At 39.6% G+C, this 19,417-nt stretch overlaps 1 protein-coding gene across 1 annotated transcript; it reads right to left on the bottom strand.

Annotated features, from left to right (window-relative positions):
* Nucleotides 1-614: 614 nt before the first annotated feature.
* On the bottom strand, nucleotides 615-19,008 carry hace1 (HECT domain and ankyrin repeat containing E3 ubiquitin protein ligase 1). Its single transcript, XM_079469841.1, has 24 exons — nucleotides 18,741-19,008; nucleotides 17,274-17,328; nucleotides 16,013-16,102; nucleotides 15,473-15,577; nucleotides 15,230-15,305; nucleotides 14,473-14,604; nucleotides 13,888-13,970; nucleotides 12,781-12,877; nucleotides 12,606-12,707; nucleotides 12,412-12,518; nucleotides 12,177-12,327; nucleotides 10,879-11,186; nucleotides 10,269-10,337; nucleotides 9,962-10,049; nucleotides 8,950-9,061; nucleotides 8,773-8,870; nucleotides 8,176-8,263; nucleotides 7,882-8,031; nucleotides 7,505-7,701; nucleotides 5,724-5,855; nucleotides 3,177-3,275; nucleotides 2,629-2,699; nucleotides 2,155-2,268; nucleotides 615-1,934 (listed from the first exon to the last, which is right to left on the bottom strand). The coding sequence occupies exons 1-24, from the start codon at nucleotides 18,829-18,831 to the stop codon at nucleotides 1,832-1,834; spliced, it is 2,718 nt and encodes a 905-aa protein (XP_079325967.1). The 5' UTR covers nucleotides 18,832-19,008; the 3' UTR covers nucleotides 615-1,831.
* Between the last annotated feature and the right edge of the window lie 409 nt (nucleotides 19,009-19,417).

Consider the following 19,417-nt stretch of genomic DNA (forward strand, 5'->3'; position numbering starts at 1 on the left):
CTGAAGAAAAGCAAAATGGCATGAAAAGTGCAATCTGTATCTGCTCCATCTGTCCATTGGGTTACACAAGCTACCACTCACACATATACTCTATTTCATCTAGTTTCTCTGCGTCTCTCTCATTCTCCGTGTTTTTGCTTGGCTGTCATGGTGACATATGTTTAGTTCGCATCTGTCCCAGCTTCAGGCAAGCCCCCACGCTGAGTCGCTCTTGCTCTGGATGCTGCGTTGCCATGGAGAGCAGCTTGCAATTACAATAGCAGTGCCATTACGAGCAGGTGATATCAAAACAGCGCTTTTGCCAACAGCCGCGGGCCTCGTGCACACTATGGTAACACAGGGAAGAAATCGATGCGTGGCACTTTGTGCAAGGTGCCTGGTCGAGTTCAAGCGTCAGCTGGTATTAATACGCTGAGCTCCAGCACAATGAAATCAAAGCCAAGGTTGTGTCTGTATGCAGTGTAAATATTGTTACAGGGACGTGCTTGTTATTTTTTCGAATGGTTGGCTTTGTAGCATTTGGACTGTGACCCTGTAACACTGCGGTTCAAACCAACAAACCTGCTAGAAATAGTGTAAAGCACACAAACAGATCATAACACCAAACAGCTCTCTGTATTATAAAATGCAGACTTTAATCTTTGCGATGCCCTCCGGAAAATATCCAAAAGATTATAAAGTATACACACTTGTTACAAAAACAAATCAGAATTTCAAATCATGATAAATCAGAATAAATAGACCGATATATATGTACAGTTTCATAGTATCACAGAGATCACCTACAACAGTGCTAAAGATCATTCCTAAATGATAACATTTCCCTTTTTCAAAAGTAATCTGTAGAAAGACCAAATAGTTTCCTCTTTAATGAGAATGATGTCTTTCTCAAAATTATTGGCACAACCAAAACATGATTTGATACATTTAAAAAAAGAACATTACGGCACATGAAACAAATCATACGCTATAATAAACGAAGCATTCACGGACTATGCGACAACCCCCTACAGTATATAACTAAACACATTTAAGTACATCAAAATATAATGGCACAAATACAACAGACCCTATTAGACCACGAATTAAATGTCACACATCAGACCAATACAATGCTGCACCAAATAAACAGAATTTCTCAGGAACACGCTGATATGCAATAATATGTTGGCTTTTTATCAGCTGTGATGAAAGCTGTAAATGTGTCACTGGCTTGCATGCATCCACACACACACACACACACACACACACACAATTCAACCACGTTGTGAGCTGAACAGCATCAAAAAAATAATAATATCACCTGGAATACACGTAAAATGATCTGTAAAATAACTATTACATATAACACAGACCATCCGGTTTTAGTCATTGGCTAGTTATATGAGTGAATCTCACAAAATGTGTGTAAAACATGTCTGGGTTATATTTCATAGCAATATCAAAAGAAAGGAAAATATCACACTTTATCATATTTTCATCCCAAATTCTAATTTTTGAAATAGCATCGTGTACTACGTTAAAGACAAATGTCTGGATTCCATCAAAATAATGACTTAATGGTCCTACACTTTCTTTGTGTGAAATATATTTTCCTTTGATAGTTGAAATGAAACGTGACCCTGACATGAAATGTATTCAATTCACCCATTCACAACAGATACAGTGCTTGAAGAATTATTATGTTTCAAGTTTATTAACTGACGTGTCTCTGTCCCATAGGGAAAATCTAAACGTGATGAAAGTCTATTAAATGAGGCGTGTTGAAGAATCCCTGAACGGTCTAATGTGTGCGTTGTGTGTCCTTTGAGCAGACGCCCTGCAAACAGCGTCATGCCATAGTGTAGCCGTAACTCCCACAATGCAGTGCGACCAGCAGGCGATCACGCAGGACGTCCTTGCAGGGGTATTCTGGAAGTTTCAGCATGTTGATGCTAGGAAAACAGACACAGACAGACAGGTGAGCGACGCTACGCCATAAGAGCAGTTTTTCATTAAATGCATGTTCTGTTTGTTAGTCTTTGTGAGTCGATGCTTCATCACATAACAAAGCAGCTCTGTGTTTGTGTCTCATTACTGAGAAACATGAAAAGAGCCACATTGCCCTCTAGTGCTCCTATCTGAATAACACTGTATTATGTGTGATGGTTTTACCATGTACTGGAGGTAGGCAATAGGTTGGATGTGTATGGCACAGCAGCAACAGTAAACTTCTGTAGACCACTGCCGCCCATTAGAAAAGCAAATCCTCCATGAGGAACTCTTGAACTGACAGAATGGAGGACAAAATCAGAGGCACATTTTCTTATGTACAAAATAAACCTCAGATAAAATATCTGACCCTTTCCACACGATAGAAAGAAGAAATGTAAATCTTTTAATATAACATTCATTTAATACCCATTGGTTAGCCATTTAACATGTTTTAAGACAAAGGGTAAGCAACCTCTTCATACTCACTGATACTTTGTAGGAAAAATACGTTAGAACTAGAAGTTATCATCTATACTATATACTGTTTGGATTTCATAGATATGTAAATATCTAACATTTTAAAAATCAGTGGAAAAATATTGAAATATTGAAAATGCATAAATACAAATGACTTGAGAAAATAACTGTACATACCTTCCAGTAACAAACTGTAATAGAAGGATTCTTTCTTCTTGTGTCAGATTTTCAACAACTTCCCAGAACCACTGCAACACAAACAGGTTAGACTCAAGGAACTAAATAAGTGCCGAAATATATAAAAAGAACCGATATACACCATAAACTGACTGATTTCACAGCATTATTGTTTGCACTTATGTGCAATTTCAGTGTACTACGCAAACTGTTTAAATATGGATTCAAAGAAAAGCACTAGGTTGTTTACATTACATACTGGAAATGAATGAAACGTGTGCTTAATATGGGTCAGTATGCAGTAAGTACATGGGAAACAGGACTGTAAAACAAAGTGATGCCACATTTTTGCTATGCAGCATATTGTGGAATAAGCATTCGGATTACTGTGCCATGATACTTTTCTGTAATGTACTTTTCTCGAAATCACGTTTACATAGAAATGTCCGTACTGTAATGTATAAATGTCTTTTTTTTGCTTCTATCGCTCACTATCGCTGGTGTGTGTAGCAGCATCATGTGTGCATGAGCTTGTGCTAAAGGAATACCTGTATAACTGGCTCCTGCATGTCATATCCACTAGTGTACTCCGTGTTCCTCTTCCAGTCCATTACATCAATTTCAGGCATGCCCGACAACAGCAGCTCCTACCCAGACACAAACACAAATAACATTGCCATAATGCAATACTGTGCTCCGGGTTACTCACACAATCCTTAAAAAACATCCACTTGAAAAGGAATATATTTCGCCAAAAGTTCAATTCTCTGATCTTTTATTCAAGCCCATGTTTGCCCAAACCTGTAGAATGTTGGGTAAATGTATAATGCATTATAAAAGTAACTTCAATGTATTAATTATGCCTGGTAATGCACCTTATAACGCATTGTACTGTCTCCGAATGTATTAACTGTAGTTACAATTATCGATTCGTTGTCACACTTTGCATCTATTTGATTATAATTCCTTAAAACAACATAAATTGTATTACAACACACATTATGAACAATTATAATGCATCATGCCCTTAAAGAACCGTTTATAATGCATTATACAAAAGGCTTTAAGTAAAGTCTGTAAAAATGTATAGAATTGTTTGCTGCTATATTGAATGCATACACTCACATGGACAAGAAACAAACACAATATCATATGACTGTGATTCATGTGTGTGTATTGTGTGACACGATCGATGCAGAAATTCACTTTTGACATTTTTAGTTTGTTAATGAACAGTTCTGATAGTTAGTATTGGTAAACTAGTTTGGAAGTGCAAAGACTACTTTTTGCACATGCAAAATATCTTACATCTTATGAACATTAAAGAGCTGCAAAAAAATCAACATTGCAAAACATGTTTACAACTTGGTCACACTAATGACCTGGGCCCGTGTTCATGAAAAATCTAGTGCAAAGAGAGTTGAAGAAGATTCTGATGTGGGCATTTCCCCTTAAATTACAGAAAAGATCCTAGTAAAGAAAAAAGTCATTCTTAAAGCATCTTATCCCTTAAAGGAGCTCTAAAGGTCAAACATTCTTTAGAGTTCTTTAGCAGCAGAGAAAATAGACGATTACGAACAGTGAGAAGAAATGAGTTGCAATGCATGACAATTTCCATTTCAGATTTTTTATTTTTAATAAATCATCTGAACTATTGAGTCTTTTGTGTGTGTTCAACTGTGTTTTCCTTGCTTTTTGTTTTCATGTATAGCTGCTTTCATGCAAAGCAAATTGTAAAAGCGGCATACAATAAACTGGAATGTTAATCCAAGACAGCGCAGACAAGCCATAGCGCCAGAAATAGAAGCAATAACTGCAATAACATATTGAGCAACTGGAGCAATGCAGCAGAGATGATTTAGTTCCGTCACAAACTTCCATAGTGATCACACAAACAATAACAGCACTAACAGATACTTATTGTGTCACTTTTTCTATCAAATACATTGACATTAACAGCATGGTCAATAAAAAATAAAGAATGTGTGTGTGTGTGTGTGTGTGTGCAAGCGAGAGTAAAACAGGAAAAGATGCATGTGCAATTTCAAACTAACGACTCTATACTTAAAAGCGCTCTATTTTTTTCCTTCTTGGCCATCCAACCAATCACAGTCTTTGAAAAACTGGTTCAGCCCCGCCTCCTCACTAAGATACAGCTAAAACCGTTTTTGTCTTTTGCTGTAATGAATCGCTTTTAAGCCAACACTCCTACATAAAAGTTTTAAGCTAAATTAAGAGCTATCTTAGAGGATTCTTATATAGGCAGAGATGGCTTAATGTATAGTGTCCTGACCCATAATATGTGCCAGAAGAGCCTATAGCCGGTTTAACCGGAGCCTAGCTATGTGCAACCGTGCTGTCATACACACACATAACAGTAATGACCTAACAAGTCAATACCTGGTTAGAAAGAACGCTTCTATGTGCCGATAACAAAAACAGGATTCCACGTAAAATCTGACAGCAAATGAAACTATAACAGCCGCAGCATTCACCTCAACAGATGGTGTTTGTCAGAGACCAATGCAGTCAAAACACCATTCTACAAAAGTGAAGAAAATATCATTTTACTCGTCTTTCCACCATGCTGTTAAATGTCACACGGTGCACTGCGTGAATCAGCTTGTAGGACACGGATGACGGTGTAAACATCACAGGAGGTCAGGAACGTATGAGCTCGCACCATGAACTGATTCTGACCGACTAGTTCACGCATACCTCAGCTCGTCATATAGACCTTCAATACCTGAACCTCATGAATTCATTGACAAAGAATTGAGAGGTTAAGATGTCAAAGGTCATACAGTCTACTATTTTTCAAACCTATATAGTGTGATTCTAACAGTTATTATCAATTGTTATAGAGCAAGGTTATTCTACGCCTGATTCAACTCATCGGTTTGTTGATGTGTTCATTTGGGAGCATTGAAAACATTGCGGGAGGGCTGGAGTTGAAAAACTTTGTTATAGAGAACAACAGCACGACTCGGGCCTAACTGAGCACACGGGTGGAAGAGAAGAGAAAAAAGCATGAAAAATGCAACAGGAGAATATAAAAAGACAGAAGCAGGAGCGTCACGCTGAGATCTACTGACCAGCTCATATTCATCAAAGAGCTGGATGAGCGAGGGAGGGATGAAAGTGTGGAAGCCCTGCAGGAAAGCATTGATCTGCGGCTGAATGGCTCGGGTCATCCTCAGCTCGGTCACCAGCTGCACATACTCTGCCTGACAGACACACAAACACAAGATACTTTAGGAGCTGGGATCAGCCATGACCAAAGGGTATGCAAAGCTTGCTCTTTCATTCAGGCTACATTGATATGTGGTTATTCTGTAGAATGCTTCACATCCATATACCTCATAAAGTGTTTCCACTTTCCACAGCCTCTGAACCATATATCTGCCTTTATCATTTGTATACTATAGGATGAAACGTATTCACTGAACGAAAGTATTAAAGGGCTAGTTCACTCAAAAATGAAAACTCTGTTATTACTATTTAATTACTGTTAAACACACAAGAAAGATATTTGTAAGAATGTTAGCAGTCAGTTCTGTGACATCATCCACTACCATAGTGGGAAAAAAGTATTATATCTTTTTTGATCTGTTGAACACAAAGTGAGATATTTTGAAGAATTTATGAAAACAAACAGTTCTGTGGCTCCTTTGACTATCATTAAAGGGGTCATTTGACGCGGCTAAAACAAATATTATTGTTGTTTGCTTTATATGTAATTTAATGTGTAAACACGATTTCAGGTTTAAAAACATTGTATTTTCCACATATCGAGCATGTTTGTATCTCCTCTTTGCTCCGCCTCTCTGAAACGCGCAGATATTTTACAAAGCTCATCGCTCTGAAAAGCGAGGTGTGCTATGATTGGCCAGTTCACTAGTGCGCAGTGATTGGTCGAAATACTGCGCAGAAATGGAACATCAGTTTCCAGAACTACTGACAGGTAATAAAATGGCATCGATCCTTCCTTATCAATTCAAGCCTGAATCTGATCTGGAAAATGAAGATCAAGCCGATTAAAAAAAAACATGTGTTAAGAGTAATGGACTATAATCTAACAACCTTACACATCATACAGAGTTTGTGTGAGATAGAAACCACCTTACATTACAGCAGGGAATAGTAACGTAATAAATACCGCAAGTGCTTCGGCCCTTCTTGATGAACCAGTGTTATGCCATGTCTCATCGCGACTCAAAGACAATAAACCCCATTATTTGTTGCTTCTAAATGACTGATTATTAGGACTTATTTTGTCCTTTTTCCACGTTGCGCGTGTCTGCATTTGCAGATCACACAAAGAAATGTGTTGTATCGTCTTTTGGCAGGGGAAACAAAGAGGGGTTCTTTTCACCACGAAACACACATCGTCTCAGCGACACGGCTGCGCCGGTACAATGAGATTTACTTGCGTTTAGATTCGGGCGGTCTTAGTAAAATCGTGTTACGAACTGACGTAGATTCACCGGGGTGTGGTTACACAAGGCGTTTCAGGCAGGTTTGGGTGAGCATTCACTTCTAGATAAAATACGTATTTTGTTCCGACACTTACATTTTTGCAATTTGATGTGTCTAATACATGCATGGGCAACTTATAACACACCAAAGACAAAGAAAAACATGTAGTTCCAGCGAATCAATCCCTTTAAATGTTTCCTACTAAGGCAGTCAATGATGTCACAGAATTGAAAATCGCTAACACTCTTCCAAATATCAGAACAACGTCATTTACACGAGGCTGAGTAAATGATGATTTTTGGGTGAACTATCAGTTTAATGAAACAGAAAAGTGTATTAAGAACCACAAATGTACCCCTGAATATTTACACCAGACAGATTTGGTGTACAAACTCACTTTGTTGTCTTGGGTGACCTGAATAGCTGTGCCTCCCGGTTTGAGAGGGACTTCCTCCATGGTTCCAAACACGTCCGTCTCTACAGAAAAACTGAGCTCGAGTCCAAGATCGCTGATGTCATTGTCCAGGATCCACTGGAGGTTTTTAGCATACTCTGGGTCAATGGAGGACACGTCCTGGTAGCTCACTGGGATGCCTGTGCGGATCACACGGAAAATCACACCTTTAACACGCGGTCCACGTTCCACCACCATGTCTGCAAGCATGCTTGATTTTTTCTTATAAAGGTGCGAATTCACTGCACGATGTGTACTGTGTTATACGCGCGTAGTTGTTTCAAGACGATTTCAAAGATTACGCAAGTAAGGCGAGTTACCCAGTATGTGTTTGTAAAAGGAGCGGGTGAAGTAGATGTTCACCAGCTGGCGATGGTAGAGGGCAAGACCCAGGATTTGACCAGCAAATCGGAAATAGTTCAGATGATCTGGGTTGACTGAGGAATTACTGTTGGGTTGAAAGGTGGTACCTGAAGAAGAAATAAACACATACATAAACACAACAGAAAAGTAAAAAGAGAAGGAAATCGTATCTTTCAGTGCATCTAAACTTCAAACCTCACGGGGCATTAGCCACTTTCACTAAACTGGGTTTAACACAAGATATTATTTACCATCCGCAGATTGTGTAAATAGTGCGTAGTCCGGGTTGATGATCTCATTAGACAGAATATCAAACCACTCTCTGACCACCCCCTGACCCTGAGAAAAGGACAGAATGAATAAAAGTTATTCGTGGCATCAATCTGAAATGAATATACCTGCCGCTTCTGGTCTCTCTTATGCTGCCGTTCAACATGGCGAGGCTCCGAAAAGCATGCACATCATTAAATAAAGTCATTCAAACACAAGTGTGTAAATGTCTAGTGGGCGAAGTGTAATGATTCATATTTTGAACTAAAATTTGCACTAAAATCAGGTCAAATCATTGGTTCTTGGGTTGGTTCACAAACACACTTATGGTTTCTCCTCAGAAAACGTTTATCAAGGAGTCCTTGGGATTTCTTTTGTGATGGATGGACGACATCATACAGTACATCGGGGCTGGCGTGAACATGCGTAGATAATCAGAGATTTTTATGGGATCCATTCCTTAAACACATTTGATTCATGTTGCTGTTGTCACTGTCAGACTGTAACCCATGGCATCTCATGATCATGTTTACTCTCCTGCTATAGGAACACGTGTGATAAGGATGACATATACTAACCATTCCCTCTTCGCCGTGAAACCGCACGGCGATGCCTTGTTTCAGTTTCTCGTTGGATGACTTGGACACAACCTCACAGCTGCTGTGAAACAGCGAGTCTAAAAGAGAAGAGATATAAATGAAACCGGGAACCAGGGAAAGGCACAGGAACTTTTGATAATGCGGAAATGCATCCACCTCTGTGAACCAGAAGAATGTCATTTTCATTAACCGGCCGGTGCACCATATCCGAGTCCGGCTGTCCGGCCAGAAGATGTTCGTAGAACCACTCGCATCGGTCTTTAAACGGCTGGGAAAAGGCAAACAAATACAAATGGCAAATAGATAGGCTAGGTTTCAAGCTTAAATTATGTGTAGAGCGAAAACGAGTTCACACTAAAAACAGCTCTAGTGGTCTACAGTATGTGACAACAAGACAAATGTGCGCTCACATTAGATTATGAATTGCATTCTAACACGCATTGTGAAAAGCAACACATGAAACCAAGCCTGCGCTCAAACGACGAATCTGATAAACCGTTTAAATGGTGAAATAAATACGAAAAGCAATGTCGTATACAGACCAAATTCATTAGCATAATATCTGCATGGCTTTGTTTTGTAATGCAGAAGCCTCGGAGGATAATTGAATCAGACTGAGCAGAAGTCAGGAAGCACACAGAGAAAGAACTCAGGGGATGAAATCACACATTCGGCAGCTTCACTTCTGTAATTAACAAAACGCTTCCTTCTCCAGCAAACTGCTCTGTGGGGTAATGAAGCTCAAAGTGCCTGAGATGCTGAAAACTCATCAGATATCATACGATATGGCTGAGAGCCGTGTAAGCTGTGTTCAATTCAACATGAAACGCTGTTTTCATTTCATTTTGTCATTTCACTTATTCAGAGGCTCCAGTGAAGTTCATATCTGATCAGACCAGGGCTGGGTGGGATGAAAATTGGGACCTCCGGGGGTTGCGCATGCTCGGGTCTGTCTAACGGAGGGGTTGCATGGTTAGTTCTGTTGACGGGGGGGGGGTCTTTTGCATTGGCATTTACAATACGTCCGCCCGAGCAGCCAAAACATCCGTTCCGGCCCAAACAAAATAGCGGCACACCGGGAGAACGCCCGCTAGCCAGATGGCCAGTCTGCCCTCGGAACAGACCCAATGTTATGATCCATAACTCTTTCGGCCACAGTGACTCTTACCTCTCCCTTGATTATGTGCATGAAGCGAGACATCAGCTCAGGACACTCCAGCAGAAAGTGAAAGTGGTTGAAGATGATTTTAGGATTCCTGCAAACAACGGATGAGAGATTGAGGACACTCATTGGGAAACGCCTCGTGTATAGATCATAATTAAACTTGTTTTTATTTATTGGTTTAGTAGACACCTATCGTTCGTGTGTATGAATGTTTTGTAAAGAAAGAAAAACATTTTTCTTTTTGAGCCACCCTTAAAGGGTCTGTCATACATTGCAAATCTATTTTAGTCAGTAGACACTCTTGTACTACCTTGTGACGAAACACTTGAGCACTTCATCATGTTTACAGAGAAACTCAATGAATCGAGGGGAGGTCATGCTAGAAAAGAGAAGAAAAACACAATGAGTGTGCACTTTTTTCGCTAACTTTCGATAGTTAGACCATTTATATAGAATCACATTATCACCGGAGAACATCAGTGGCAGCTTGCGTGGTTGAACATGAGGTCACAAATCTTTAAGTCATGCGTAGATGTCAGTTTTTCATTTTCCATCATTTTCCATCCTCTTTTTTTAACCTTTAGAATGAAAAAGAATCGAAGACTTCTATATGTAAATGACTAGATTTATTTTCTGGCTAACCTCGGTGTACCTGCACACACTGTTATTCATCGGGGCAGAATACTCTACAGGTGTAGATATTGAAATGTAGTCCTATTTCAACAAACATGGTTGTCATAACAATAAAGATTTCTGACCGTAGCTTCAAGGATGAAGCTTTAAGAAATGGTCTTGAAAAAGAACATACTGCGCTCTTATATCAAGAAAGTTGTTAAAACGTTACAGATCAGAAATTGTGAGAGAATTTCGTCTAGTTCAGTCAGTGCTCAACCGGAGTGTGACAGAAATGTCCGTCGTACCCGTGTGGCATCTGACAGGAACAGCACATGTAGAAGGCCTGAATCACAGCGCTCAGGCGATTGGCTATCATAGACACGACATCCTGGCCATCAGCGTATCCCTCTGGCGTTTTCATCACAGCTTTGGCGTCCAGCAATAAAGGGGGGGCTTCACTTGAAACCGAGTTATCAGCTTCATGCTTTTTAAGAAGAAGCGAGGCGATGTCATTTCCTGAGGACGACGCGTTGACGTCGTTGCATTCCATGTCCAGCTCAGTTGAGATGAGAACCAGCCACTCGTCCAGAGAGTGCCATAACAGCTCCAGAGGCTAAAAAAACAAAACGGCGGCATCACTTCCACAGAATAGTCATTGAAAATGAACAGAGAATCTGGGAGGGGTTATTCCAGTCCACATGGTCCCTCACACGTCGATATATGTCAGGCAACATACAGTACTGAATATTTCATGTATATTTATATTGTAACTTGTTGATTGATCCCTAAGCAGTGCAATTCCATGCATACTGATATAAATATGAATTCAAAAAACTGTATTGAACACATCGATTGAATATTTCAACTAGATTGTGACTGTAAATCACTACGATGGTTGACAATAGTACTGTTTGTATAAGGGAAGCTCTGAACCGCAATGTGAAATAAAATTGTTGTAACATTCAACTATTTCTCATTATTCAATTCTTTTTTTTCTTCAACAGCGAATATTTCTTGTTTTCTTAGGTCCTATCTTGGTTCGTGGAGCGTCCAACAACAAATTTACATACATTAAGGTGTAAAAACACTATTATTTTGTTGTAAGAGATATTTTGTTCAAATCGTCCTTCTAATCCTCTCAATTCAGCGAGCCTACACTGATGTGATTGGTCAGATGGTCTAGTCTGCTGTGATTGGTCTACCGCGAATGAGGCTCACGAGCTACAGTGTTTGAGGGAGAAGGACGTTTTTGCAGGCAGTCCTAGCTAAACGAAGGCGGGGACTATATGTACTGACGTAAATCCGTGGCGGTTTGCAAATCGGACAAAGGCACGACTCATTTGAGTGATTCAGAGTTGACTCCCTTTTTTACAAGCCTATAACTTTGTTATTCATTCACTTTCGCTTTACAACTTGGCAGACCGCTTACATTCAAACACGGCAACATTCCACACTGCATGAAATGTCATTTACATGATCTTGTAAAATGTACTCAATGTTTCAACAAAAACATTTTCCGTTGTGGTTAAGGGCTTCCGTATAATATGAATAAAAGAGAATCTCCCTCAAGTTATTGTATGGTTTAAATGTGCTGCCGTCTAACCTTGAACACCTGGTTTCGAGGTGTCTTGTTGCCGTTGTAGACCATGTCATTCCCGTTGTTGGGGGAGGACGGTCCGAGACAGAACACATGACAGAATATCCGGATAATCAGAAGGAAACTCTTTGTTTGGACTTCAAAGTTACTGGACAAACTGAATCGAAACAGAGAGAGAAACAGATTTGAAAAAGGGAAAATACTTTTAACCCAAAACTTTATATGTCGTGTTGGCTGAGACCTGAGCAGTTTATGTCCGTTGGTGGTGGCCACCTCAGCCAGGCTGGTCAGGATCCTCTGGTAGTTGGAGTCATTTTGTTGCGACACATGTTCTAGAACTTGCCTTAGCTAAAATAATACAACCAACACATTTAGATTGCATACATTTAAGCACATAAAAGTGCTTAAAAGAAATAAAAGTGACGTGTGCCGCACCATGTTCTCTTTGATATCCTCGTTCTGGGTCATCTGTATCAGTGTCTGAAAGAGTCTGCTGTGGTGCTGGATGAGAATTTCACACGTTTCGCCATAACCTCCCTGAAATGAGTTATATTTTCATCAGTAATAAAACAAATACCTGTGCAAGTATGTGTGTGTTTGTTACATTTACCTGCACACACAAGTCAAGTGGTGTAACACCATTCTTGTCGGGCAGATATTTGGCTCCTCTGAGAAGCAGTATCTGAGCTGTGTCTCTCTGACCATGACTGCAATACAACACACACAGGTCACGACTAAATTACAATGTGATACTTTTGGATCGGTGGAGTCAGGATTTGCAAACGAACCATTAATAAAATAGCTAGTTTTAGGAAGCCCTTGGTGGTTTTTTAAACCAGATTGATGGCCGTATGTATTACCATAACTATTAAAACATCGCAGTTAAATTATGGTTGTATTATGCAAGTGTACTGGAGACCCGTTTTTTGAAAATATGCTAAACCTCTTCTGTTGCATTCCACAGACGGACATATTTTATTTGCATTATGAAGATTATTACATTCCCTGTTCCAGGCCTTAAAAAACATCGAGGGGACAGTTGACCCAAAATCATTGATTCACTGTCATGTTATTCAAAACTGGTATTTAACTCTTTGTTCTGAGGAACACAAAAGAAGATATTTGGAGAAATGTCTCAGTGGCTTTGTGTCCACGCAACGGAAGTCGTTGAATGTTGTTCAAGTCAAGTCATACAAGCATGGAATGACAGGAGGGCGAGTCTGATAAAGAAAACCCTTGAAATGGTGTGTGAACTATTCCTTCAACTCGATCCACCTTACGCTTAATCTCTATTCGGTGATCTGTCGTGGTGTATGTTTGTGTTATTTAAACAGCCTCGAGAGGACCCCTATCAATGGCAAAATGTAATCAAAACAAGAGATGGATGGAGTGCTGTTGCTCGGCAACAGAGCTCATCCGAGCACATCCGAAGCTCCTCGCTGAGAATACCAACAACCGAATGAACGCCCTCATCAAACAGCATTAGCTTCTCCTGACAGCAAAGAAAGCTGAAATCCCTTTGCTTACTCTCATTAAGCCTCAAGATTCTTGTGTTCCACATCCATACAAACCCTTCGTTAAACTAATTATGTTTCTTATGTGGGGTCAGGCTCAAATAGCTGAAAAGAAGTCAAGCCTCAAGCCCAAGTGAAATGGACATTAATCACAATCTTCTACATGCAACTGCTTCTGGGATGAATTATGATGGGCCACTCGCCTGCAGGCGAAATAGAGTGGAGTCGCTCCAGAGACATTGGGTCTGTTGATGTCTGCTCCACTGTCCAAAAGACACTGCACCGTCTGTCAACACAACAACACCCGGTGACAAATATTACATATACAATACAGATTCAAATCAAACAACAAAGCAATCACATCTGAATGAACCTTTTCTGAGATTTGCTCTCAATTTCAATGTCGTAAACATGAGATGTCATGCCTCAAATCCCCCAAATGTGATCTGGTTTCACTGTTTATGTGGCCATTCGGAATATAAATGTATGTTAGAACGCAGTTATTCTTGATATTAGGTCGATTTTAGAATCATTTGTTTATGAGGTCGATGGGGTAAAGGAGGGATGTTACACAACTGTTGTGGGACCGAGGAGAGAGACGGCTATACATATGGACAGAGCGCTGACTGGCTAGATTACATGACCATGCTCTTGCCAAACAAAATAAATGCATGGTGTTGTTTAATAGATATTAACATGTTTTTTAAACAAGAAAGCTCTTTAAAAGACACCATTAAAAGTTGAAGTTGATAAATCAGTATTAAACACGGCGAAATGTTCATTCTTACGGTCTTGTGTCCGTTCTGGCAGGCTACATGTAAGGCTGTCTGGCCCATGGCATCCTCCACATCCACATTGGACACATGCTGCACCAGATCATGAAGCAGTTCTGTCCTGCCATTTACTGCCAACCAGTGAATCTAATGACACGGGGAATGAGATGACGTATGAAAACATTTCAGTATTTATTCACATAAATTCTTTAAAATACTTCAATAGTTGTTTTCCCATACAGGGCTAGTCCTAGATTCAAATAAATGTAAGGACTGTCTAAACCGTAAAATAATATCCTTTCAATATATCAGAGCCATTGTTTTGTCTCAAAATAAAGTTTTCAGGAGAATAAATTAGAAAATAAAATCATAATATTCAAATAAGATTTTGGTGTGCTAAATGTGTGTTTTGGAGCACACTAGTTAAGATATTCTTAAGCCGTATTCTTTAAATACATACTAAAAGTAAAAAAAACATTTGGATTTCATGGGGAGGTTACGGACAGCAGCTGTGGGATGCTTGTCATTTGCGTTACACAGCATCATTTATGAACATTTAAAAAGCACTTTTAAAAGTAGCAAATCAAACATTTTATACAAAGGAGTGGTCAAGAAAAGTGTCATTTTTGTCATTTGTTGACCTTAAACTAGATCATTGTTAGAGGGAAATATTACTGTATTTAATAAGCCATGATAAACACAATAACACATTATTATAAATGTTAACCAAAACAGCTCTGCTAATAATACAAACTTGTGTTATCATACTCACAGCAGTTAGGCCTTCATTATTACAGATATTGACATCAGCATTGTACTCTAATAATCTGCCCATACACTTCTTCTGTCTGTCAAAGCAATAAAACAATAGCAGAAAACATCATGAGAACACATATTACATGATTCCTCAGATAAAAGACTGCACAACACGCATGCATTAAAACCTGACCGGAGAGGACAAATGATCCAGCAGGTGTCAGTATTACACTGCATTTCTAGAACCGTCATTTTTTACCCGTTTCTTGCAGCAAGATGCAGAGGTGTACAGCCAGAGATGTCCTGATAGTTTGGATTGGCGCCACGCTTTAACAGCAGGATCAGACACTCCACTGACCCACAACTAAAACAATCAAGCAAAAACTCTTTTAGAAACAATAACTGGGTTTTGCTATGAACATCCTCAGGACCAATCCTCCATCTGTTCCCATTAATGATCGGCTGTTCATTCCTTTATCTAATGTGTCTTATTGCAGAAATGTCCACCAGATAACCTCCCACCAAAAGTAGCCAACACATTACCAGTAGATACCCAAAGAGAACAATCCTTATCTGAACCAATTCGACTCCCACTATTCCTCTTTCTGTCATGATTTCAATTGTTTTGCTATGATTATTATTTGATTGTTTTGGGTGAATCATATTTTCCTTTCTTAAGCAAGCACTAACACTTTAGGACACATAGCCCATATTTGCTATTTTTAGAGATAAAACAAGCATATCATCAAGTTGTTTCTCTTATTTGACCAGAAGGCAACAAGAGAACAGGTCAACTCACTTGGCAGCAATGTGTAAAAGGCTTCTTTTAACCCGCCCAAATGCATAGTTGACGTCAAACTTAGAGTTTAAAAGCAATTCTGAAACAGACCTGTGGAGTATAAAAGCAAAGTATGAGTTCATGAGTGTGAAAGAGTTGCTGAGCTTCACATTCACTGACTGCTATTGCATTCAAAGTGTTTAAATAGCTGCTGCTACGGAGATTAGTCAGAAGTGGAGTCAACTGAATGATGTTTCACGTTATTTATCTCTTGTTAAGCGGTGGATTCTCACGAAAGCTTGGTTTCAAGATGTCAGACATGATTTTCTTAAACACTGTCTCTCCCGTAGCATGTTTTTCTAAACAAAAGAAGCCATGATGCATAAGTTTGTATTAGTCATACATCATTAGACGGTAACCAATCACATTTCATGTTGTGTGACATATCGCTTATTGCTCCCTGAATTCTTTGAAGTTGCTTTGGATAAAAACGTTTGCTAAATGACTAAATGTAAATATAAAATGAAACGTTTGTTTTACGTGGAAAACTACCTGCATCGGTAATGCGAATAAAAAAGTAGCGTACACAACGTGACAAGTGAATATAATGTTTTTATATCGAAACAAATTAAGTCATCTGTTTACCTGGTGGCAAAGGTTTCGGCAGATGTGTTATTTCAAACTAAATCAAACTTAATTATAAATATCTTTCAGCAGAAAAAGCAATAAAATACAAAAAGAATGTGTGGCTATTCAAAAATGTGTTGAACACAAAAATGTGTTGCACATAACACAATTGTGTTTCTTACATTTACATTTATTCATTTGGCAGACACTTTTATCCAAAGCGTCTTACAAGTAGTTTTTTGCAGTGGCACATTACTGCAGAGCAATCAGGGGTAAGGTGTCTTGCTCAAGGGCACTTCAGTCATGACCTGCTGGCACTGAGATTAGAACCTGCAACCTTCTGATCACAAGCCCAACTACACTCTAATCACCAGGCCACAGCTGACCCCTTGACCTCTTATCCTTCGTGCGTGTGTGTGTGCGCGTGTGTGTTACTGAACGCTATATAATTGAAATCTTTACTGCCACAATGATATTTGTGTGGTTTGGTGAGGATGGCCCAGGACATTTAGGTTCTGGCACGTGTACATTGGCATTTGCTCACCCTAGAAACCGGTACTTCCACTCAAACAATAAAACATGAATTGTTCTTTGTTTCTCCCCGGAGACATAACAATACATTCAAACTTCTAATGTTATTAAACCTGCCACTGACCTGTGCTGGTCAGCCATCACCATGGGCATGAGAGTGTACACAGCCGTTTCACTATCTACACAACAAACAACAACAATGTTTATGTGAACAAGACATCTGGAGCACATTGTTTGATCATTTTTGTAAGCCGCTGGATCATCGCGTTTGTGCGTGCAGCCGCAGACAGCAGGCGTGTTCCACATCGTGCGGCGCTGCGCACACCGATCGACGCATGACATAAGAATATCGCGAGATCTTCAGGAAAGCAGACATCATTAGGCTTGTTTGAGATGCGCCTGTAATGTAGGTGAGAGTAGGCGGCTCCAGTAAGGGGAGGAGTCAAAAAAGACCTTTGAAGTCGGACACTTCGTGAATCTCGCTGTTTACTCGCCTGCAAACGTGAACAATGGAGGAGATCGCGATCGCGTTTTTTATCGCAGACGAAGTGGATGTAATCGAAATACCACTGTTTTTACATGAAGATGGTTACAATAATAATCGCTGAATGTCCAAATAAACAGCTTACACATGTAAGACATTTTCAAGGATTGTATAAACAAATGGTAAATGAAGTAAATAGCAAGTTGCTTTTGAGAGACAGAGGTCATAACAAATGTTTATCATATTTAATAACAAGCAGGTTTCTGCCACCATTTCACGTCCATAGTATTTTTCCACACCCATGCAAGTCAAAGCTGTATTGTAGCAAACATTCTTCAGAATTTCTTCCCTTGTTTTAAGACCCAGACACTTCTCAGATGAAACCACACAAAGATGAGGCATAATGACTAAACAGTCCATTTAGATATGTATGCGTGCATGTATATTTTTAATGGATTGATTTATTAATTCACACAAACATACAATAGATTAAAGAGAAAATTACAACAAGGAAGAATTCTAATGAAGAGTAATTTTTAATAAACGCACGTACTAATTCTTAACTTCACTATGTGTGTTTTGTTTTTGTTTAGTTTGCATGTAAATATAAATGAATAGATGCGTAATCTAATTCTTAGAATGAAGAGAAAATGCATCAGTCGACATTCTCAGCCAATGAGCTTGAAGCTGTGTCGTCAGTCAGTCGTTTCCCATCATGCTTTTGAACAGCGCAGTCGGAGGAGAGCAACTGCGCTCGACTGCTCAATCCGGCACAGCCGCCGCGAGAGTTTTTTGGCACACGTCAGCATGACATCAGAGCAAGGCGGACGTAACTCGGACACTTTTCTAACCGGCATGCAGCTCGCTGTGATCACCGGTGATCGGTTCTGCGCAGATTTTGCTCATCTCAAACAAGCCTATTGGCTTTCGCGGTGTACTTGACGTCATATAGCGATCGGTCTGCGCAACTCCGCGCGAAGTCGAACACGCCTAGTGATTCTTCCCGGAAGTCAAGATTGCAAAGTATCAGGGTCGCCTTGACAACTTCAGCGATCTCGTGAAAAAGCAATATTTGCGCGTAGATTGTACGGTGACGTCACGTCTTACCTTCGGGGAGTTCCACGGTCCTCGCGCGCCTTAGCGAGCGCGTCAGTCGATTCAGCTGCACGTTCAGATGCTCCATCGCTCGCTCCATCATACGAGCAAAATTCAGATCATCGAACACTTACAGTCTCCGTCAAGAGCCGACGTCTGGATCTCTTCCATCTGCTGTGGGTGGGAAGCGGTGTCTCCGCAAATCATCCCTCCATCCCTCTGCGATTCATTTTGCCACAGTGTTTCCTCATGGTGGCTTTCTTCCTGTTTTTATTGCAATGAATCATGGGAAATGTATTTTTCATATAAAAAGGCTTTTGGTTGCCAAATTTTATAAGGTGAATATGACTTTTAATTAAATATAAAGTCTAAAATATTTTATAAATGGACATTGTCTAAAGATGTCATTCATAGTTATTTTAGAATTATGGGAAATGTATTTTTCTTTTTTTAGATTCAACTTTATTGTCATTAAACATATACAAGTACCGTGTAACGAAATGTAGTTTAGGTCTATCCAGAAGTGCAGTTAGCAAGTGCAGGATATACAGTTAGAATAAATACAGAATACAATATTGAGAAAATACCAAACAGTGGGCATGGACTATGAAAATATTTTACAGTAGGAATGTTCTATGAAAATATGACAGTAGGTTTGTACTATGAACAATATATACAGATGACTATAT

This window comes from Barbatula barbatula (genome assembly GCF_947034865.1).
Source record: "Barbatula barbatula genome assembly, chromosome: 12".
NCBI lineage: Eukaryota > Metazoa > Chordata > Actinopteri > Cypriniformes > Nemacheilidae > Barbatula > Barbatula barbatula.

What these genes read in the sequence shown, in the direction of transcription:
- hace1 (XM_079469841.1), bottom strand. Translation starts at nt 18,831, where the DNA reads ATGATGGAGCGAGCGATGGAGCATCTGAACGTGCAGCTGAATCGACTG. An exon ending in ATTTACACAATCTGCGGATG is followed by an intron (nt 8,032 to 8,175) that starts GTAAATAATATC and finishes TTTCTTCTTCAG; the next exon opens with GTACCACCTTTCAACCCAAC. An exon ending in TGCAGGAGCCAGTTATACAG is followed by an intron (nt 2,700 to 3,176) that starts GTATTCCTTTAG and finishes TTTGTGTTGCAG; the next exon opens with TGGTTCTGGGAAGTTGTTGA.